Here is a 24,864-nt window from a genome sequence, read left to right as displayed (position 1 = left end):
ACATCTTATTAGTAAAAGTCTATTAGCACTGTCACAAATAAAATCATAACCTTGTTTTTGAAGGAAACAAATGAAGTATACATATTTCATATTTTATTTGTGTTGCAGCACAATATAATGTGTCATTTTCTGAAATGCATTGAATGTGTCTTGCAAGCATCAGCTGCACTGTGCAGCATGTGGCTATCTTCTTTTTGCATTACAGAGCACTGTCTGTCAATACTGATGAGTACAGCGTGAAGAGGGGTTTCTGTTGCAGCACAAATGAAGCTGTTCTCCAGCTCCATGCCTCAGTTAGCTATTAGTGGAGAACAGAGGCTGTGTTCACATTCGTGCTTTTCAGTTCCCTGGATCCGATTCACTCCAAAGACAAGCTGTTGTTAGCTGTTGCACAGCCAGATCCTGCAATGCAAGTTAGTTTTACGGAACCAAGTGTGAATTTAAATGGCAGTACAGGAAGACTGGATTTAATTTCTGCAAGTTGCTCATCAACAATCTCTTCTACAGATGCGGGGGAAGATGACTGGCAATCCTTCTACACATCTTTTAAGGTAATAAATTTTTCCATTTCATTTTCTTGATATAGTTGTGTTAGATATACATCTGGACACATTGTTTAGCATTTTAATGTTAGAATAGATTTTTAGGTTTATTTTATTACTAGGTATTTGAAAACTATTTGTTATGACAATGGATACTATCAAGAACATCTGCATTGATAAAATATAGGTATTAAGGCTAAAATAGTAATAATAAGAACATTAATATTAGTACACATTTCTGTTTCATTAATGTCAACCCAGAACTAAAACAACAAAATCAATTACCCAGAAAGTTAAAACATTAAAAAAAAGTTTCATGTAATAATAATAAACTTGTCCATGCAAACATAAGATTTATTTTTAGAACTGTACATACTGTAGATATGTTATCTTTTCCTTTAAGCATGTTACTTTCAAGTAAAAAAAAAAAATATTCCTCCTTTCCTTTGGAAAGTTTAGATATACAGTACTTGGTGTTCATGTGGACACCATCCAGTACCAGTAAAGTGTATAAGATTAGACAAATCTGAGGTACACTTTGTTTGTTTTCTTCTAGAAATTGATCTGCAATAAGGATTTTGAAATGTCAATTGTTTGTGCAATTTTGGATACAGATTTCACCCTTTTCAATGGAAGGGTGAAATCTGCAGCAAAACCACATCAAATCCAAAACAAAAAACACAAGTAACAAATGCAATTTTTGGTGTGAATTTGTTGTGGAAACGCACAGAAATCTGCAAGAAAAAACACAGAATTTCTGTTTTGAAATCTGTTTTCATGTGCCAGTACCCATAGGCTAGTTTTGTCCTGTATATTGGTCAGTATTTTTAATCCTTATTTGCAAGCCAAAACCAGAAGAGGAAAATAAGCAAGTAAAAATATAATCAAAAGGATAATCATAAATTTGGAAGGGCAAGTCATGTGTCACGAGCCTTGGTGGGTATACACGCTGTATGGTATGCAATAGACTGTTTGCACACAGATTCCTCATTGCTGTCATGAGTAAAAGGCAAGATTTATCAGAGTTGCAGAAAGGGATAATTATTGGCTTTTGGGCCAAGGGTGGCGGTATTTCTCAATCTGTGCAGCTTGTGCAGCTGCTGTGGTAAAAGTGTATTGTAAGTGGACAAATGGCACCATTTGCGAATATGCAATGTGAAAACTGTAGCGCACTAATGTGAGAGGTCAATGTTAGCTACAAAGGTGCGTAAGGGCGAACCAACACGCTACAGTGGAGACACTCACCACCAAAATGAACCAGGGTGCTACCAGATGTACTGTATGTCTAAAACAACAGTTCAGTGAACCCTACTGTGTATGGGGCTTCGAAGCACCTCTGCTAATAAAGAAAATGCTCCCATTTTTGTGGCAGTGTCAGAATCGGATCTCCGCTGATTGGAAAAGGGTTGCCTTCTCCAGTGCATCATGTTTAGTGCTTCATTAAATGGATGGACGCTGGCATGTCAGACGAGAAACATCATAGAGCAAATACTCTGCAACTATTGCTGGAAAAACAAAAGCTGGTGGTGACAGCGTTATGGTCTGGGGAATGTTTTCATAGCCTTCTCTGGGCCCACTCATCCATGTGAAAGGCACTCTCAACCAATCTGGGTATGAATCCATACTTGCAGATCACTTACAAACATACAGTACATGCTGATTATTTTTCCTGGGTTGGATGGGATCTTCCAGCAAGACAATGCCACATGTCACAAAGGTATATAAATATTCAACATTGGAAGAGAATGACCAAGACTTCCAAGTACTACCCTGGCCCTCTAATTCCCCAGCCTTAACCCAACTGATCATCTGTGGGACAACCTTCATCATGGTGTTTGCTCTATGGATCCTCCCCCACGTGCATTCCAGCAAATTTGGATGCACTGCAGAAAGCATGGCTCCAGATACCTGTGACAACCTACCAGAACCTTACTGAGTCACTCTCAGTCCATCTAGCTGCTTTCTGTGCTGCACAGGGCAATTACTCTGGATATTAGCTGCTGGTCATAATAATGTGACTCAACTGTGTTACCACATTGGAGCTTATGAAAGTATGTTTATATTTATACAGTAAAAAGGGTTTGTATGTCTTTCATGTTTTGGGCCCAACTTTAGATTTGGCTTACAGATGCTGATACAAAATTCTGACCTAAATATACCCCTGTTAAAAACAGCCAACGATTAGGTTCGCACCACATTTGGGCAGCACTAAATTCTCCTGAACTATATATGCCAATACATTAGTGTACCTTTCCTTAACAATTTTCAATAAAAATTTATCCAAACATGTGTAATGCACATTTTCATTTATTTAGGAGTCAATAGCAGATTATAGAAAATGGCCCAGTGGAACGTAACTCTTTAAAGGGAATATGTCATCAGAAAATGACCTATTGTTTAAATCAGGTTTTTATGTTCAACATATAATTAAAGAATTTTTGATGATGTTATTTTAAATTTTCCATGTCAATATCCATATTAAAACATTTAGCCTCTATTTCTAAATACTTTCTGGCGGGATTTGAACTCACAACCTTCTACATTTACAGCCCATAATGTTAACAACTACACTATAGAGCTGTATGACCAGTTACTTAAAAAATAAAAAATAAAAATGAGACTTCTGCTGTATATGAATACTTAAGACTAGTAAGTATTCCTATACATCAGAAATCACATATTTTAAATTTTTTTTAGTTACTGTCCATGCAGCTCTATAATGTAGTGGTTAACATTCTGGGCTGTAATGTAGAAGGTTGTGAGTTCAAATCCTGCCAGAAACATATCAGAAATAGAGGCTAAATTAGATTTAAATACACTGACTCGAGCACACGCGATATTCGGCTGAGCATAGTGATACTCGAGCCGAACTGGTGTTTGACCGAGCATGTAAGCCCAACACTAGTGTTGTTTTCTGATTTTAATTGATAAATTATAGATTTTTGGTGAAACATTTCCTTTAACACAGTGTGAACCTAGCCTTATCTCTATGCAGCAATTTCAGGCTTTGGGGTGGCTGACTGCAGTGTTCTTCAACTGGATTAGTGTAAAAAAGTCCAAATTGATGTCCCCAGTGATCACTATTTCACAGCTTCAGTTGCATGTACAATTAGAAGCATTTAAATAGACCTGAGAACCTATAACTGGAGATATATTGCAGCCCTTTTAATGATGTTTATTTTATATGATTTTTATTTTAAGTTTGGAGTTTATTTAATTAGCTTAATTGCTTTTAGCATCACTAAGGGTTCAAGCACCTGGCCATATTACTGACCCATGAAAGTCTTTACTGTACTAGCTTATGCTTCCATTTCATAGTGGGGCATACAAATATTTCTACTCTCTGATCTACCTGAAATTCAAAGAAAAAAAAAAAATAGCATACTGTGCTGTGTTGAACTGGCTGCTTTATCCTAGAAGCAGGAATATTGGGAATACCTTCTATTGGGAATACCTTCATAATACGTGCCATACCATGGCACACGGATTGTTCAGAGCTTCAAATACAGATCTGTAAGGACTCCATGTGCAACTTTACAGGCTCTGCTGTACGGTATGGTTGCCACTTTATTTTAGTCACTCTTTGTTAATGTAGCCCTAGAATATGAATATGTCCGCAGTGAATTGGTTCACATCCGCAAATGAGGTGCACTCGGCCAGGACCCATGCACTGTGGACCATTTGCGGTCCGCAACACAGGGCACACATACTTGTTTGCATGAATCCTTACCTTTATATTAAAACATCTCTCTACAATTACACCACAGTATTATCTTCCTGGTTCTTGCCCCTTCCATTTGAGACATTATCAAAGTCCCTTTAGCCTCCAGTGATCGGTGTTCTCATCTTCTTTTACTGTACCCTGGGACCTTTCAGCATGGAAATGTCTGTGTTGCTTTTCCAGCTCATGCACCATCTTGCCTGCACTGATCATACAAATCGGTGTCAGACAGGGAAAGAGGGAAGTGTGACCACAGCATCTGAGTGGTGAAAATGCCAGAGCCTCCTACTCTAGTAACAGCTGTCACGGCAAGTGGGGATAAGAGGAACACCAAGTAAACAAACAGCAACAGGTAAACAGACTAGGCCCCAAAGCTAGGGAGGAGGGAATGGTAACCTCCTAACAATCCCAGAGCCATTCCCTGACTGCTGACAGTATGAGCAAGTCCTGATGGTGAACGAACTCATACGCTGTAACCTAAGCCATGCTGACATTGAAGCAAAGCCTAACTTAGGGAGTGGGGAATGAGGCAGCCAGTACCTTCCACCGTGAAGGGACCAGCGTCTCCCTGAGACCTAGAAGCAACACACGCACAAAGGGGAGAACAGGAGCACTTAGCTTGAGACGAGCGGGAAGTAGAGGATCCACAAACAACCTGCAAAGAACTCCAGAAGGAAAATCTGAAACTGCAAAGTCAGCAGTAAGAGACAAACTTAAATAGAGCCTCTTAAACAGCTAACGAGTAGAAACTGTGGAGAGGTGGGATCCTGCCCACAACAACAAACAGAAGGGAAACACAGAAAAATCTGTCAGATAGACTCCCGTGCTGCAAGTCTATACGATCTTCTCAGATCTCTCACAGGGCAGGCAGTGAGAATCAGAAAGCGCTGATACAGTTTTTGATGTTTACTAATTACTACAGAAAATGTATCCTGAAATACAAAACAAGAAATGGACTCAACATGGGAATCACCCACTCTCAAATGAATATCATGCACGATATGAGTCAGACACTTTTGCGAGAGAGAGAGGCAGAATCAATAGCAAACACAGATGTTTAATGCGCTTGTTTTAAACCCATGACTCTGAACGAACAGATAGTCCACAAGGTTAACCCCTGCCCCACTATCAACAATTACTTCCAATTCAATATTTTTGGAGTCTAGCGCCACCATGGCAGGCAGGAGAAATTGTGTACTACCGGTAAAAGACAAATACCCTCTCCGACTCCCCACCCACACTGCAAAGAGTAAGAGAACTAGACACATTAGTTACAACCTTTTTTTTTTTTCACCTTGAGGTTTAATATAAGGACATACTGTATGTTAATAAAATGTCCTTCTTTACCACAGAAGAAACAAAGTCTTCTCTGAACCCTGAAGTTCCTATTACCAGGGCATGAAGAGACCTGTCCCAATTGCATAGACTCATCACCAGACACGAGCTTGAGTGTCTCTGTACCCCGCGGGACAGAAGAGACTGCTTCCCCATATGGTAGTGCATCCCGAGTGAAAGGGAACCTTGCATCTCTCTCTCAGGCGTCTATCAATCCGTACAGCAAGGGACATAGCCACATCCAAAGAATCAGGGTTTTCGTGGAATGTCAGGGCGTCTTTTTGTCTCTCAGACAGCCCTTGACAGAATTGATTACGGAGTGCTGGGTCATTCCACTCCGAATCAGTTGCCCATCTCCTAAATTCAGAGCAATATGACTCTGCAAAACGTTCTCCCTGACTCAAACTACGCAGCTTAGATTCGGCCAGAGAAACCCGGGCTGGGTCATCATAAATAAGGCCCAGGGCCCTGAAAAATTCATCCACCGATCAGAGTGATTGGGAACCGATTGGTAGAGAAAAGGCCCAGGACTGAGCATCACCTTTCAGCAGAGAAATAATAATCCCTACTTTTTGATTTTTGTCCCCAGAGGAGAGCGGACACAGTCGAAAATACAGTTTACAAATTTCTCTGAACTGAACAAAATTATCACTCCCCCCAGAAAACCTATCTGGAAGGGCAACTTTAGGTTCAAAGAGGCTGCCCTGGTTCCCACTGACAGAACCAGACGCCTGAGAATTCTGAAACTGTGCAACTGAATTATGGAGGTCAGCTACCTCCAAAGATAATCCCTGCATGCGATACACCAGTGCATTAACAGTATCCAGATCTGCACAAAGCAAGGAAAATAATGACGGTAGTGGCGGTTGATAATGTCACAGCAAGTGGGGATAAGAGGAACACCAAGTAAACAAACAGCAACAGGTAAACAGACTAGGCCCCAAAGCTAGGGAGGAGGGAGTGGTAACCTCCTAACAATCCCTGAGCCTCTCCCTGACTGCTGACCGTATGAGCGAGTCCTGAAGGTGAACGAACTCATACTCTGTAACCTAAGCCCTGCTAACACTGAAGCAAACCCTAACTTAGGGAGCAGGAAATGAGGCAGCCAGTACCTTACACCGTGAAGGGACCAGCGTCTCCCTGAGACCTAGAAGCAACACACACACCAAGGGGAGAACAGGAGGACTTAGCTTGAGATGAGTTGGAAGTAGAGGATCCACAAACAACCTGTAAAGAACTCCAGAAGGAAACTATTAACCACAAAGTCAGCAGTAAGAGGCGGACTTAAATAGAGCCTCTTAAACGGCTAACAAGCAGAACCTGTGGAGAGGTGGGTGGGATCCTGCCCAAAACAACAAACAGAAGGGAAACACAGAAAAACCTGTCAGATAGATTACCGTGCGGCAAGTCTATCGGATCTTCTCAGATCTCTCACAGGGCAGGCAGTGACAACAGCTTCCTAAGCTGGAATCGGTGAAGCTGTTACTTTGTAGTGATTGGCCGGAGCCTGTTTGAATCACTAGTATATTCCAATATAGGACTGCAGTTGGCAGCACTACATTGTAATATACTGAATGCTTTATTCTGTAATGGATAAAATAACATTAAAGAATACAAATGTCAATTTAATGATTTCTTGTTATAGTCACAATAAAAAAAAAAAACATGACAGGCATCACTGTATCTGAAAACACCTGTACTATTAAAATATGAAATATTTATTCCATATGAAGAACGGCGTAATGGAAAAAAATTAACCCCTTAAGGACCCAGCCATTTTCACCTTAAAGGGAACCTGTCACCGGGATTTTGGGTATAGAGCTGAGGACATGGGTTGCTAGATGGCCGATAGCACATCCGCAATACCCAGTCCCCATAGCTCTCTGTGCTTTTATTGTGTTAAAAAAAAGGATTTAATACATATGCAAATTAACATAAAAGAGTCATATCTTACTTGTGTGACCAGAGAAGAGTCATATTTTCAAGCTCTGACTCATCTCAGATTAATTTGCAAATGTATCAAATCTTTTTTTATACATAATAAAAGCACACAGAGCTATGGGGACTGGGTATTGCGGATGTGCTTGTGGCTATCTAGCAACCCATGTCCTCAGCTCTATACCCAAAATCCCGGTAACAGGTTCCCTTTAAGGACCAGGCCATTTTTTGCAAATCTTACATGTGTCACTTTATGTGGTTATAACTTTAAAACGCTTCACCTTTTCCAGGCCATTTTTATGAAAATTTCTAAAACCCACTTTTTCAGGACCAGTTCAGGTCTAAAGTCACTTTGTGAGGCTTACATAATACAAACCACCCAAAAATGACCCCATTTTAGAAACTCCACCCCTCAAGGTATTCAAAACTGATTTTACAAACTTTGTTAACCGTTTAGGTGTTCCACAAGAATTAATGGAAAATAGAGATACAATTTCAAAATTTAACTTTTTGGGCAGATTTTGCATTTGAATCCATTTTTTCCACTTACAAAGCAAGGGTTAACAGCCAAAAAAAACTCAATATTTATGGCCCTGATTCTGTAGTTTACAAAAATACCCCATATGTGGTTGTAAACGGCTGTACGGGCACACGGCATTGCGCAGAAGGAAAGGAATGCCATATGGTTTTTGGAAAGCAGATTTCACTGGGATAATTTGAAGCTGCCATGTCACATTTGAAGACCCCTGATGCACCCCTAGTAATGACGGCCTTGCGGTTTGCCCGGCGGTCTGTTCGCGGCGAATTTTGCTCGTTCGCGATTCGCCGAACATGCAAACATATGGTGATATTCGTGCCTGCCATATTCTTTTACATTGTAAAGAACTTTGACCCATGACTAGAGTTAAGCGAACACCTGGATGTTCGGGTTCGAGAAGTTCGGCCGAACTTCCCGGAAATGTTCGGGTTCGGGATCCGAACCCGAACCGAACTTCGTCCCGAACCCGAACCCCATTGAAGTCAATGGGGACCCGAACTTTTGGGCACTAAAAAGGCTGTAAAACAGCCCAGGAAAGAGCTAGAGGGCTGCAAAAGGCAGCAACATGTAGGTAAATCCCCTGCAAACAAATGTGGATAGGGAAATGAATTAAAATAAAAATTTAAAAAATAAAAATGACCCAATATCAATAGAACAGAGGTCCCATAGCAGAGAATCTGGCTTCACGTCAGCAGAGAATCAGTCTCTTCATGCCATAGCAAAGAATCTGGCTTCATGTCAGCAGAAAATCAGTCTCTTCATGCCATAGCAGAGAATCTGGCTTCATGTCACCCACCACTGGAACAGGCCACTGTCACACATTTAGGCCCAGGCACCCAGGCAGAGGAGAGAGGTCCCGTAACAGATAATCTGGCCTTATGTCAGCGCAGAATCAGCCTTCATGTCATAGCAGAGAATCAGGCTTCACGTCACCCACCACTGGAACAGGCCACTGTCACACATTTAGGCCCAGGCACCCAGGCAGAGGAGAGAGGTCCCGTAACAGAGAATCTGGCCTTATGTCAGCGCAGAATCTGTCTTCATGTCATAGCAGAGAATCAGGCTTCACGTCACCCACCACTGGAACAGGCCACTGTCACACATTTAGGCCCAGGCTCCCAGGCAGAGGAGAGAGGTCCCGTAACAGAGAATCTGGCCTTATGTCAGCGCAGAATCTGTCTTCATGTCATAGCAGAGAATCAGGCTTCACGTCACCCACCACTGGAACAGGCCACTGTCACACATTTAGGCCCAGGCACCGAGGCAGAGAAGAGAGGTCCCGTAACAGAGAATCTGGCCTTATGTCAGCACAGAATCTGTCTTCATGTCATAGCAGAGAATCAGGCTTCACGTCACCCACCACTGGAACAGGCCACTGTCACACATTTAGGCCCAGGCACCCAGGCAGAGGAGAGAGGTCCCGTAACAGAGAATCTGGCCTTATGTCAGCGCAGAATCTGTCTTCATGTCATAGCAGAGAATCAGGCTTCACGTCACCCACCACTGGAACAGGCCACTGTCACACATTTAGGCCCAGGCACCCAGGCAGAGGAGAGAGGTCCCGTAACAGAAAATCTGGCCTTATGTCAGCGCAGAATCTGTCTTCATGTCATAGCAGAGAATCAGGCTTCACGTCACCCACCACTGGAACAGGCCACTGTCACACATTTAGGCCCAGGCACCCAGGCAGAGGAGAGAGGTCCCGTAACAGAGAATCTGGCCTTATGTCAGCACAGAATCTGTCTTCATGTCATAGCAGAGAATCAGGCTTCACGTCACCCACCACTGGAACAGGCCACTGTCACACATTTAGGCCCAGGCACCCAGGCAGAGGAGAGAGGACCCGTAACAGAGAATCTGGCCTTATGTCAGCGCAGAATCTGTCTTCATGTCATAGCAGAGAATCAGGCTTCACGTCACCCACCACTGGAACAGGCCACTGTCACATATTTAGGCCCAGGCACCCAGGCAGAGGAGAGAGGTCCCGCAACAGAGAATCTGGCCTTATGTCAGCGCAGAATCTGTCTTCATGTCATAGCAGAGAATCAGGCTTCACGTCACCCACCACTGGAACAGGCCACTGTCACACATTTAGGCCCAGGCACCCAGGCAGAGGAGAGAGGTCCCGTAACAGAGAATCTGGCCTTATGTCAGCGCAGAATCTGTCTTCATGTCATAGCAGAGAATCAGGCTTCACGTCACCCACCACTGGAACAGGCCACTGTCACACATTTAGGCCCAGGCACCCAGGCAGAGGAGAGAGGTCCCGTAACAGAGAATCTGGCCTTATGTCAGCGCAGAATCTGTCTTCATGTCATAGCAGAGAATCAGGCTTCACGTCACCCACCACTGGAACAGGCCACTGTCACACATTTAGGCCCAGGCACCCAGGCAGAGGAGAGAGGTCCCGTAACAGAGAATCTGGCCTTATGTCAGCGCAGAATCTGTCTTCATGTCATAGCAGAGAATCAGGCTTCACGTCACCCACCACTGGAACAGGCCACTGTCACACATTTAGGCCCAGGCACCCAGGCAGAGGAGAGAGGTCCCGTAACAGAGAATCTGGCCTTATGTCAGCGCAGAATCTGTCTTCATGTCATAGCAGAGAATCAGGCTTCACGTCACCCACCACTGGAACAGGCCACTGTCACATATTTAGGCCCAGGCACCCAGGCAGAGGAGAGAGGTCCCGTAACAGAGAATCTGGCCTTATGTCAGCACAGAATCTGTCTTCATGTCATAGCACAGAATCAGGCTTCACGTCACCCACCACTGGAACAGGCCACTGTCACACATTTAGGCCCAGGCACCCAGGCAGAGGAGAGAGGTCCCGTAACAGAGAATCTGGCCTTATGTCAGCGCAGAATCTGTCTTCATGTCATAGCAGAGAATCAGGCTTCACGTCACCCACCACTGGAACAGGCCACTGTCACACATTTAGGCCCAGGCACCCAGGCAGAGGAGAGAGGTCCCTTAACAGAGAATCTGGCCTTATGTCAGCACAGAATCTGTCTTCATGTCATAGCAGAGAATCAGGCTTTACGTCACCCACCACTGGAACAGGCCACTGTCACATATTTAGGCCCAGGCACCCAGGCAGAGGAGAGAGGTCCCGTAACAGAGAATCTGGCCTTATGTCAGCACAGAATCTGTCTTCATGTCATAGCAGAGAATCAGGGTTCACGTCACCCACCACTGGAACAGGCCACTGTCACATATTTAGGCCCAGGCACCCAGGCAGAGGAGAGAGGTCGCGTAACAGAGTATCTGGCTTCATGTCAGCACAGAATAAGTCTTCATGTCATAGCAGAGAATCAGGCTTCACGTCACCCACCACTGGAACAGGCCACTGTTACACATTTAGGCCCCGGCACCCAGACAGAGGAGAGGTTCATTCAACTTTGGGTTGCACCGCAATATAATGGTAAAATGAAATAAAAAATAGTATTGAATAAGGAAGTGCCCTGGAGTAGAATAATATATGGTTAAGGGGAGGTAGTTAATATCTAATCTGCACAAGGGATGGACGGGTCCTGTGGGATCCATGCCTGGTTCATTTTTATGAACGTCAGCTTGTCCACATTGGCTGTAGACAGGCGGCTGCGTTTGTCTGTAATGACGCCCCCTGCTGTGCTGAATACACGTACAGACAAAACGCTGGCCGCCGGGCAGGCCAGCACCTCCAAGGCATAAAAGGCTAGCTCTGGCCACGTGGACAATTTGGAGACCCAGAAGTTGAATGGGGCCGAACCATCAGTCAGTACGTGGAGGGGTGTGCACAGGTACTGTTCCACCATGTTAGTGAAATGTTGCCTCCTGCTAACACGTTCCGTATCAGGTGGTGGTGCAGTTAGCTGTGGCATGTTGACAAAACTTTTCCACATCTCTGCCATGCTAACCCTGCCCTCAGAGGAGCTGGCCGTAACACAGCTGCGTTGGCGACCTCTTGCTCCTCCTCTGCCTTCGCCTTGGGCTTCCACTGGTTCCCCTGTGACATTTGGGAATGCTCTCAGTAGCGCGTCTACCAACGTGCGCTTGTACTCGCGCATCTTCCTATCACGCTCCAGTGTAGGAAGTAAGGTGGGCACATTGTCTTTGTACCGGGGATCCAGCAGGGTGGCAACCCAGTAGTCCGCACACGTTAAAATGTGGGCAACTCTGCTGTCGTTGCGCAGGCACTGCAGCATGTAGTCGCTCATGTGTGCCAGGCTGCCCAGAGGTAAGGACAAGCTGTCCTCTGTGGGAGGCGTATCGTCATCGTCCTGTGTTTCCCCCCAGCCACGCACCAGTGATGGGCCCGAGCTGCTTTGGGTGCCACCCCGCTGTGAACATGCTTCATCCTCCACCTCCTCCACCTCCTCCTCATCCTCGTCCTCCTCGTCCTCCAGTAGTGGGCCCTGTCTGGCCACATTTGTACCTGGCCTCTGGTGTTGCAAAAAACCTCCCTCTGAGTCACTTCGAAGAGACTGGCCTGAAAGTGCTAAAAATGACCCCTCTTCCTCCTCTTCCTCCTGGGCCACCTCCTCTTCCATCATCGCCCTAAGTGTTTTCTCATGGAGACATAGAAGTGGTATTGTAACGCTGATAATGGCGTCATCGCCACTGGCCATGTTGGTGGAGTACTCGAAACAGCGCAACAGGGCACACAGGTCTCGCATGGAGGCCCAGTCATTGGTGGTGAAGTGTGTCTGATCCGCAGTGCGACTGACCCGTGCGTGCTGCAGCTGAAACTCCACTATGGCCTGCTGCTACTCGCACAGTCTGTCCAGCATATGCAAGGTGGAGTTCCACCTGGTGGGTACGTCGCATATGAGGCGGTGAGCGGGAAGGCCGAAGTTACGCTGTAGCGCAGACATGCGAGCAGCGGCAGGGTGTGAACGCCGGAAGCGCGAACAGACGGCCCGCACTTTATGCAGCAGCTCTGACATGTCGGGGTAGTTGCGAATGAACTTCTGCACCACCAAATTCAGCACATGCGCCAGGCAAGGGATGTGCGTCAAACCGGCTAGTCCCAGAGCTGCAACGAGATTTCGCCCATTATCGCACACCACCAGGCCGGGCTTGAGGCTCACCGGCAGCAACCACTCGTCGGTCTGTTGTTCTATACCCCCCCACAACTCCTGTGCGGTGTGGGGCCTGTCCCCCAAACATATGAGTTTCAGAATGGCCTGCTGACGTTTACCCCGGGCTGTGCTGAAGTTGGTGGTGAAGGTGTGTGGCTGACTGGATGAGCAGGTGGAAGAAGAGGAGGAGGAAGCTGAGTAGGAGGAGGAGGAGACAGGAGGCAAAGAATGTTGCCCTGCGATCCTTGGCGGCGGAAGGACGTGCGCCAAACAGCTCTCCGCCTGGGGCCCAGCCGCCTCTACATTTACCCAGTGTGCAGTTAGGGAGATATAGCGTCCCTGGCTGTGCTTACTGGTCCACGTATCTGTGGTTAGGTGGACCTTGCCACAGATGGCGTTGCGCAGTGCACACTTGATTTTATCGGACACTTGTTTATGCAGGGAAGGCACGGCTCTCTTGGAGAAGTAGTGCCGGCTGGGAACAACATACTGTGGGACAGCAAGTGACATGAGCTGTTTGAAGCTGTGTGTCTCCACCAGCCTAAATGACAGCATTTCATAGGCCAGTAGTTTAGAAATGCTGGCATTCAGGGCCAGGGATCGAGGGTTGCTAGGTGGGAATTTACGCTTTCTCTCAAATGTTTGTGAGATGGAGAGCTGAACGCTGCCGTGTGACATGGTTGAGATGCTTGGTGACGCAGGTGGTGGTGTTGGTGGTACATCCCATGTTTGCTGGGCGGCAGGTGCCAACGTTCCTCCAGAGGCAGAGGAAGAGGCCGAGGCGGCGGCAGCAGCAGCAGAAGAGGCGGCGGCAGCAGCAGAAAAGGCCGAGGCGGCAGCAGCAGAAGAGGTAGCAGGGGGAGCCTGAGTGACTTCCTTGTTTTTAAGGTGTTTACTCCACTGCAGTTCATGCTTTGCATGCAGGTGCCTGGTCATGCAGGTTGTGCTAAGGTTCAGAACGTTAATGCCTCGCTTCAGGCTCTGATGGCACAGCGTGCAAACCACTCGGGTCTTGTCGTCAGCACATTGTTTGAAGAAGTGCCATGCCAGGGAACTCCTTGAAGCTGCCTTTGGGGTGCTCGGTCCCAGATGGCGGCGGTCAGTAGCAGGCGGAGTCTCTTGGCGGCGGGTGTTCTGATTTTGCCCACTGCTCCCTCTTTTGCTACGCTGTTGGCTCGGTCTCACCACTGCCTCTTCCTCCGAACTCTGAAAGTCAGTGGCACGACCTTCATTCCATGTGGGGTCTAGGACCTCATTGTCCCCTGCATCATCTTCCACCCAGTCTTGATCCCTGACCTCCTGTTTAGTCTGCACACTGCAGAAAGACGCAGCAGTTGGCACTTGTGTTTCGTCATCATCAGAGACGTGCTGAGGTGGTATTCCCATGTCCTCATCATCATGAAAAATAAGTGGTTGTGCGTTAGTGCATTCTATCTCTTCCACCCCTGGGGAAGGGCTAGGTGGATGCCCTTGGGAAACCCTGGCAGCAGAGTCTTCAAACAGCATAAGAGACTGCTGCATAACTTGAGGCTCAGACAATTTCCCTGATATGCATGGGGGCGATGTGAGAGACCGATGGGCTTGGGTTTCATGCGCCATCTGTGCGCTTTCTGCAGAAGACTGGGTGGGAGATAATGTGAACGTGCTGGATCCACTGTCGGCCACCCAATTGACTAATGCCTGTACCTGCTCAGGCCTTACCATCCTTAGAACGGCAATGGGCCCCACCAAATATTGCTGTAAATTCTGCTGGCTACTGGGACCTGAGGTAGTTGGTTCACTAGGACGTGTGGCTGTGGCAGAACGGCCACGTCCTCTCCCAGCACCAGAGGGTCCACTAACACCACCACGACCATGTCCGCGTCCGCGTCCCTTATTAGATGTTTTCCTCATTGTTCCCGTTCACCACAATTTTGAGAATGGCAAATTTGGGAATAGTTTTTCAACCCAGAACAAAAAGTGTGCTTTTACGGTGACTGCAAATAACTTGACCAGCTAAAACAGTACAGATTTGGTTGAATAGAAATGTCAGGCCTGTTTTTTTTTTTTTGCGCTATGTGACAGGTATAGGTTTAATCACAGAATTAGACTTCTATCTGCATGGTAGCGTGTGTTTTAGGTTTTTCTGAATGACACTATCAGCACCTTCAATGTAAGATATCCTTTTTGGGATAGATTTCAAGTAGGCCTCATATACCAGAAACTAGTTATTTTGAGAATGGCAAATTTGGGAATAGTTTTTGAATAGAAATGTCAGGCATGTTTTTTTTTTTGCGCTATGTGACAGGTATAGGTTTAATCACAGAATTAGAATTCTATCTGCACGGTAGCGTGTGTCTTAGGTTTTCTGAATGACACTATCAGCACATTTAATGTAAGATATCCTTTTTGGGATAGATTTCAAGTAGGCCTCATATACCAGAAACTAGTTATTTTGAGAATGGCAAATTTGGGAATAGTTTTTCAACCCAGAACAAAAAGTCTGCTTTTACGGTCACTACAAATAACTTGACCAGCTAAAACAGTACAGATTTGGTTGAATAGAAATGTCAGGCCTGTTTTTTTTTTTTGCGCTGTGTGACAGGTATAGGTTTTATCACAGAATCAGACTTCTATCTGCACGGTAGCGTGTGTCTTAGGTTTTTCTGAATGACACTATCAGCACCTTCAATGTAAGATATCCTTTTTGGGATAGATTTCAAGTAGGCCTCATATACCAGAAACTAGTTATTTTGAGAATGGCAAATTTGGGAATAGTTTTTCAACCCAGAACAAAAAGTCTGCTTTTACGGTCACTACAAATAACTTGACCAGCTAAAACAGTACAGATTTGGTTGAATAGAAATGTCAGGCCTGTTTTTTTTTTTGCGCTGTGTGACAGGTATAGGTTTAATCACAGAATCAGACTTCTATCTGCATGGTAGCGTGTGTCTTAGGTTTTTCTGAATGACACTATCAGCACCTTCAATGTAAGATATCCTTTTTGGGATAGATTTCAAGTAGGCCTCATATACCAGAAACGAGTTATTTTGAGAATGGCAAATTTGGGAATAGTTTTTCAACCCAGAACAAAAAGTCTGCTTTTATGGTTACTACAAATAACTTGACCAGCTAAAACAGTACAGATTTGGTTGAATAGAAATGTCAGGCCTGTTTTTTTTTTGCGCTGTGTGACAGGTATAGGTTTAATCACAGAATCAGACTTCTATCTGCACGGTAGCGTGTGTCTTAGGTTTTTCTGAATGACACTATCAGCACCTTCAATGTAAGATATCTTTTTTGGGATAGATTTCAAGTAGGCCTCATATACCAGAAACTAGTTATTTTGAGAATGGCAAATTTGGGAATAGTTTTTCAACCCAGAACAAAAAGTCTGCTTTTACGGTCACTACAAATAACTTGACCACCTAAAACTGTACAGATTTGGTTGAATAGAAATGTCAGGCCTGTTTTTTTTTTGCGCTATGTGACAGGTATAGGTTTAATCACAGAATTAGACTTCTATCTGCACGGTAGCGTGTGTCTTAGGTTTTCTGAATGACACTATCAGCACCTTCAATGCAAGATATCCTTTTTGGGATAGATTTCAAGTAGGCCTCATATACCAGAAACTAGTTATTTTGAGAATGGCAAATTTGGGAATAGTTTTTCAACCCAGAACAAAAAGTCTGCTTTTACGGTCACTACAAATAACTTGACCAGCTAAAACAGTACAGATTTGGTTGAATAGAAATGTCAGGCCTGTTTTTTTTTTTGCGCTGTGTGACAGGTATAGGTTTAATCACAGAATCAGACTTCTATCTGCACGGTAGCGTGTGTCTTAGGTTTTTCTGAATGACACTATCAGCACCTTCAATGTAAGATATCCTTTTTGGGATAGATTTCATGTAGGCCTCATATACCAGAAACTAGTTATTTTGAGAATGGCAAATTTGGGAATAGTTTTTCAACCCAGAACAAAAAGTCTGCTTTTACGGTCACTACAAATAACTTGACCAGCTAAAACAGTACAGATTTGGTTGAATAGAAATGTCAGGCCTGTTTTTTTTTTTGCGCTGTGTGACAGGTATAGGTTTAATCACAGAATCAGACTTCTATCTGCATGGTAGCGTGTGTCTTAGGTTTTTCTGAATGACACTATCAGCACCTTCAATGTAAGATATCCTTTTTGGGATAGATTTCAAGTAGGCCTCATATACCAGAAACGAGTTATTTTGAGAATGGCAAATTTGGGAATAGTTTTTCAACCCAGAACAAAAAGTCTGCTTTTATGGTTACTACAAATAACTTGACCAGCTAAAACAGTACAGATTTGGTTGAATAGAAATGTCAGGCCTGTTTTTTTTTTGCGCTGTGTGACAGGTATAGGTTTAATCACAGAATCAGACTTCTATCTGCACGGTAGCGTGTGTCTTAGGTTTTTCTGAATGACACTATCAGCACCTTCAATGTAAGATATCTTTTTTGGGATAGATTTCAAGTAGGCCTCATATACCAGAAACTAGTTATTTTGAGAATGGCAAATTTGGGAATAGTTTTTCAACCCAGAACAAAAAGTCTGCTTTTACGGTCACTACAAATAACTTGACCACCTAAAACTGTACAGATTTGGTTGAATAGAAATGTCAGGCCTGTTTTTTTTTTGCGCTATTAGACAGGTATAGGCTTAATCACAGAATTAGACTTCTATCTGCACTGTAGCGTGTGTCTTAGGTTTTCTGAATGACACTATCAGCACCTTCAATGTAAGATATCCTTTTTGGGATAGATTTCAAGTAGGCCTCATATACCAGAAACTAGTTATTTTGAGAATGGCAAATTTGGGAATAGTTTTTCAACCCAGAACAAAAAGTCTGCTTTTACGGTCACTACAAATAACTTGACCAGCTAAAACAGTACAGATTTGGTTAAATAGAAATGTCAGGCCTGTTTTTTTTTTTGCGCTGTGTGACAGGTATAGGTTTAATCACAGAATCAGACTTCTATCTGCACGGTAGCGTGTGTCTTAGGTTTTTCTGAATGACACTATCAGCACCTTCAATGTAAGATATCCTTTTTGGGATAGATTTCATGTAGGCCTCATATACCAGAAACTAGTTATTTTGAGAATGGCAAATTTGGGAATAGTTTTTCAACCCAGAACAAAAAGTCTGCTTTTACGGTCACTACAAATAACTTGACCAGCTAAAACAGTACAGATTTGGTTGAATAGAAATGTCAGGCCTGTTTTTTTTTTTGCGCTGTGTGACAGGTATAGGTTTAATCACAGAATCAGACTTCTATCTGCATGGTAGCGTGTGTCTTAGGTTTTTCTGAATGACACTATCAGCACCTTCAATGTAAGATATCCTTTTTGGGATAGATTTCAAGTAGGCCTCATATACCAGAAACGAGTTATTTTGAGAATGGCAAATTTGGGAATAGTTTTTCAACCCAGAACAAAAAGTCTGCTTTTATGGTTACTACAAATAACTTGACCAGCTAAAACAGTACAGATTTGGTTGAATAGAAATGTCAGGCCTGTTTTTTTTTTGCGCTGTGTGACAGGTATAGGTTTAATCACAGAATCAGACTTCTATCTGCACGGTAGCGTGTGTCTTAGGTTTTTCTGAATGACACTATCAGCACCTTCAATGTAAGATATCTTTTTTGGGATAGATTTCAAGTAGGCCTCATATACCAGAAACTAGTTATTTTGAGAATGGCAAATTTGGGAATAGTTTTTCAACCCAGAACAAAAAGTCTGCTTTTACGGTCACTACAAATAACTTGACCACCTAAAACTGTACAGATTTGGTTGAATAGAAATGTCAGGCCTGTTTTTTTTTTGCGCTATGTGACAGGTATAGGTTTAATCACAGAATTAGACTTCTATCTGCACGGTAGCGTGTGTCTTAGGTTTTCTGAATGACACTATCAGCACCTTCAATGCAAGATATCCTTTTTGGGATAGATTTCAAGTAGGCCTCATATACCAGAAACTAGTTATTTTGAGAATGGCAAATTTGGGAATAGTTTTTCAACCCAGAACAAAAAGTCTGCTTTTACGGTCACTACAAATAACTTGACCAGCTAAAACAGTACAGATTTGGTTGAATAGAAATGTCAGGCCTGTTTTTTTTTTTGCGCTGTGTGACAGGTATAGGTTTAATCACAGAATCAGACTTCTATCTGCACGGTAGCGTGTGTCTTAGGTTTTTCTGAATGACACTATCAGCACCTTCAATGTAAGATATCCTTTTTGGGATAGATTTCATGTAGGCCTCATATACCAGAAACTAGTTATTTTGAGAATGGCAAATTTGGGAATAGTTTTTCAACCCAGAACAAAAAGTCTGCTTTTACGGTCACTACAAATAACTTGACCAGCTAAAACAGTACAGATTTGGTTGAATAGAAATGTCAGGTCTGGGTTTTTTTTTGCGCTGTGTGACAGGTATAGGTTTAATCACAGAATCAGACTTCTATCTGCACGGTAGCGTGTGTCTTAGGTTTTTCTGAATGACACTATCAGCACCTTCAATGTAAGATATCCTTTTTGGGATAGATTTCAAGTAGGCCTCATATACCAGAAACTAGTTATTTTGAGAATGGCAAATTTGGGAATAGTTTTTCAACCCAGAACAAAAAGTCTGCTTTTACGGTCACTACAAATAACTTGACCAGCTAAAACAGTACAGATTTGGTTGAATAGAAATGTCAGGCCTGTTTTTTTTTTTGCGCTGTGTGACAGGTATAGGTTTAATCACAGAATCAGACTTCTATCTGCACGGTAGCGTGTGTCTTAGGTTTTTCTGAATGACACTATCAGCACCTTCAATGTAAGATATCCTTTTTGGGATAGATTTCAAGTAGGCCTCATATACCAGAAACTAGTTATTTTGAGAATGGCAAATTTGGGAATAGTTTTTCAACCCAGAACAAAAAGTCTGCTTTTACGGTCACTACAAATAACTTGACCAGCTAAAACAGTACAGATTTGGTTGAATAGAAATGTCAGGCCTGTTTTTTTTTTGCGCTGTGTGACAGGTTTAGGTTTAATCACAGAATCAGACTTCTATCTGCACGGTAGCATGTGTCTTAGGTTTTTCTGAATGACACTATCAGCACCTTCAATGTAAGATATCCTTTTTCGGATAGATTTCAAGTAGGCCTCATATACCAGAAACTAGTTATTTTGAGAATGGCAAATTTGGGAATAGTTTTTCAACCCAGAACAAAAAGTGTGCTTTTACGGTCACTACAAATAACTTGACCAGCTAAAACAGTACAGATTTGGTTGAATAGAAATGTCAGGCCTGTTTTTTTTTTGCGCTGTGTGACAGGTATAGGTTTAATCAAAGAATCAGACTTCTATCTGCACGGTAGCGTGTGTCTTAGGTTTTTCTGAATGAAACTATCAGCACCTTCAATGTAAGATATCCTTTTTGGGATAGATTTCAAGTAGGCCTCATATACCAGAAACTAGTTATTTTGAGAATGGCAAATTTGGGAATAGTTTTTCAACCCAGAACAAAAAGTCTGCTTTTACGGTCACTACAAATAACTTGACAAGCTAAAACAGTACAGATTTGGTTGAATAGAAATGTCAGGCCTGTTTTTTTTTTGCGCTGTGTGACAGGTATAGGTTTAATCAAAGAATCAGACTTCTATCTGCACGGTAGCGTGTGTCTTAGGTTTTTCTGAATGACACTATCAGCACCTTCAATGTAAGATATCCTTTTTGGGATAGATTTCAAGTAGGCCTCATATACCAGAAACTAGTTATTTTGAGAATGGCAAATTTGGGAATAGTTTTTCAACCCAGAACAAAAAGTCTGCTTTTACGGTCACTACAAATAACTTGACCAGCTAAAACAGTACAGATTTGGTTGAATAGAAATGTCAGGTCTATTTTTTAGGCGCTGGGTGACAGGCTCAGCCTGCACCAGATGTAGTATATGGCCAAAAAATAACCAGACTGTTGATGGTTAAATGCACTTCGGTGACACAGGCTCAGCCTGCAGCTGATGTAGTATATGGCCAAAAAATAACCAGACTGTTGATGGTTAAATGCACTTCGGTAACACAGGCTCAGCCTACAGCTGATGTAGGATATAGCACAAAATAACCACACTATTGATGGTTAAATACACTTGGTGATAGCTTGTGCTGGCGCACCACAAGCCACAAAATGGCCGCCGATCACCCCAGAAAAAAGTGATCTAAAAACGCTCTGGGCAGCCTCAAAAAAGTGAGCAAGTCGATATTAGCACTTCAATGATCCACAGCTGCAGATCGATCACAGAATGAAGTCTTTTGGAGGAGTTAATCTGCCTAATCTCGCCCTAACGTCGCAGCTGCAACCTCTCCCTATGCTTGAATCAGCAGAGTGACGTGCAGCGCTACGTGACCCAAGCTTATATAGAGGCTGGGTCACATGCTGCACTGGCCAATCACAGCCAGGCCAATAGTAGGCAAGGCTGTGATGGCCTCTTGGGGCAAGTAGTATGACGCTTGTTGATTGGCTGCTTTGCAGCCTTTCAAAAAGCGCCAAGAAAGCGCCGAACACCGAACCTGGACTTTTACAAAAATGTTCGGGTTCGGGACCGTGTCACGGACACCCCAAAATTCGGTACGAACTCGAACTATACAGTTCGGGTTCGCTCATCCCTACCCATGACACATCAATCAGGTGGTACAGGACAGCCAATTGAAAAGTTTCAACACATGGATATACCCCCTACCTTATAAATAGACCCGATCTGGCCGCCATTTTACATTCAGTCTCTTGTCAGTGTAAGGAAAGGTTGCTGTGTGGAGCAGGGACAGAATGTTAGGGACAAAAACGCTATCAAAATGGTCCACAAAAGTCCTTTTAAGGACTGGTATAGGTGTACTATTGATAGGTGTGCAGTACAGAGGGGTGTAATACACTTATGATATACTTTCTAACATAGAAAGCATATTATAGTGGATTTGTATTGTGCAGCAGTGGTGAGCGGTTCTGCAGCAATACTGCAGCTACACAGAGTGACAAACGCAATTAGAAAAATAATTATAACTGGTGTGATATACCAGTCGACCCCAAAAAAACTGATAGAAGCGGGTTGTTATATATCAATAATATACTTTCTTTATAGTGCATTTTGGTACTGCAGCATTTGTTTGCTGTTTTGCTGCGTTCCCTCTGCTGCACACAGTGACAAACGGTATTGGAAAAAATAATTATAACTGGTGTGATATACCAGTTGCCCCCCCAAAAAACTGATAGAAGCGGGGTGTTATATACCAATAATATACTTTTTTTATAGTGCATTTGGGTATTGCAGTATTTGTTTGCGGTTTTGCTGCGTTCCCTCTGCTACACACAGTGGCAAACGGTATTGGAAAAAATAATTATAACTGGTGTGCGCATGCGCGTACGCGAAAATTATATTGCCGATATTTCGAATTTAAAAAAATAATGAATGGAGATTGCAAATTCGAATAATACATCTGGTATGTCACTGTCAATGTTGTAGGACTATTTGTGCACTTCTAGTAATTATTTCTTGGCTAAAAATATGAGCTGAAGGTTTTTCAGGTTCATCTGCCATTATAATGAATGGGACTAGCCGCGAACTTGCGGTCCGCGAACATTTGATCGCTTTCGCGACCCGTCCCGGCAGATGTTCGTCCATCACTAATCCCTAGAGTAGAAACTCCAAAAAAGTGACCCCATTTTAGAAACTACACCCTTCAAGGTATACAAAACAGATTTTACAAACTTTGTTAACCCTTTAGCTGTTTCACAAGAATTAATGGAAAATAGAGATGAAATTTCAGAATTTCACTTTTTTGTCAGATTTTCCATTTTAATACATTTTTTATCACTAACAAAGCAAGAGTTAACAACCAAATAAAACTCAATATTTATGGCCCTGATTCTGTAGTTTACAAAAACACCCCATATGTGGCCGTAAACTGCTGTACGGGCACACAGCATTGCGCAGAAGGAAAGGAACACCATATGGTTTTTGAAAAGCAGATTTCACTGGGATAATTTTAAGCTGCCATGTCAAATTTGAAGACCCCCTGATGAACCCCTAGAATAGAAACTCCAAAAAAGTGACTCCATTTTAGAAACTACACCCCTCAAGGTATATAAAACTGATTTTACAAAATGTGTTAACCCTTAAGGTGTTCCACAAGAATCAATGGAAAATAAAGATGACATTTTAGAATTTCCCTTTTTTGGCAGATTTTCCATTTTGATCCATTTTTTCCAGTTACAAAGCAAGGGTTAACAGCCAAACAAAACTCAATATTTATGGCCCTGATTCTGTAATTTACAGAAACACCCCATATGTGGTTGTAAACTGCTGTACTGACACACGGCATTGCGCAGAAGGAATGGAACGCCATATGCTTTTTGGAAAGCAGATTTTGCTGGACTGTTTTTTTTACACCAGGTCCCATTTGAAGACTCCCTGATGCACCCCAAGAGTAGAAACTCCAAAAAAAGTGACCCCATTTTGGAAACTACGGGATAAGGTGGCAGTTTTGTTGGTACTATTTTAGGGTACATATGATTTTGGTTGCTCTATATTAAACTTTTTGTGAGGCAAAGTAACAAGAAAAAGCTGTTTTGGCACCGTTTTTATTTTTTGTTATTTACAACATTCATCTGACAGGTTAGATCATGTGGTATTTTTATAGAGCAGGTTGTTACGGACGAGACAATACCAAATATGACTATATTTTGGTTGTTTGTTTCAGTTTTACATAACCAAGCATTTAAAAAAAATATATGATTTTTTAGTGTTCCCACATTCTGAAAGCCGTAGTTTTGTTCATTTTTTTCTTGTGTAGGGGCAAATTTTTTTCAGGAAGAGATGACGGTTTGATTGGTACTATTATAGGCTGCATATGACTTTTTTATCGCTTGCTATTACACTTTTTGTGATGTAAGGTGACAAAAAATTGCTTTTTTTACACCGTTTTTACTTTATTCTTTTTTCGTAATTCACCTGAGGGGTTAGTTCATGTGATATTTTTATAGAGCAGGTTATTACAGACGCGGCGATACCTAATATGCCTATTTTTTATTTATTTATGTAAGTTTTACACAATGATTTCATTTTTAAAACAAAAAAAATCATGTTTTAGTGTCTCCATAGTCTGAGAGCCATATTTTTTTCAGTTTTTGGGCGATTATCTTAGGTAGGGTATGATTTTTGCAAGATGAGAAGACGGTTAGATTGGCTCTATTTTGGGGTGCGTATGACTTTTTGATCGCTTGCTATTACACTTTTTGTGATGTAAGGTGACAATAAATGTTTTTTTTACACAGTTGTTGTTTTTTTTTACGGTGTTCACCTGAGGGGTTAGGTCATGTGATATTTTTATAGAGTCGGTTGTTACGTACGTGGCAATACCTAATATGTATACTTATTTTTTTATTTATTTAAGTTTTAAGCAAAAAAATCATTTTTGAAACCAAAAAAAAAATCATGTTTTAGTGTCTCCATATTCTGAGCCATAGTTTTTTAATTTTTTGGGCGATTGTCTTAGGTAGGGTCTAATTTTTTGCGGGATGAGGCAACGGTTAGATTGGTACTATTTTGGCGGGCATACGCCTTTTTGATAGCTTGGTGTTGTACTTTTAGTGATGTAAGGTGACAAAAAAATTGTTTATTTAGCACATTTTTTATTTTTTACAGTGTTCATCTGAGGGGTTAGGTCATGTGATATGTTTTTAGAGCC

General features: G+C 42.7%; 1 protein-coding gene across 1 annotated transcript in view; it reads left to right on the top strand.

The window, feature by feature from the left end:
• The first annotated feature begins 407 nt into the window (after window positions 1–407).
• NPSR1 (neuropeptide S receptor 1) overlaps window positions 408–24,864 on the top strand; it is an 835,810-nt gene continuing 811,353 nt past the window's right edge. The window contains exon 1 of the mRNA XM_040433038.1: window positions 408–551. Within this exon, the coding sequence (XP_040288972.1) occupies window positions 408–551 (144 nt within the window). The remainder of the gene's footprint in view (window positions 552–24,864) is intronic.

The sequence above is a fragment of the Bufo bufo genome, chromosome 5, assembly GCF_905171765.1.
Source record: "Bufo bufo chromosome 5, aBufBuf1.1, whole genome shotgun sequence".
NCBI classification, from domain to species: Eukaryota; Metazoa; Chordata; class Amphibia; order Anura; family Bufonidae; genus Bufo; species Bufo bufo.
Note: the sequence above shows the minus strand (reverse complement) of the source record. Positions and strands in the feature narration are given on the sequence as shown.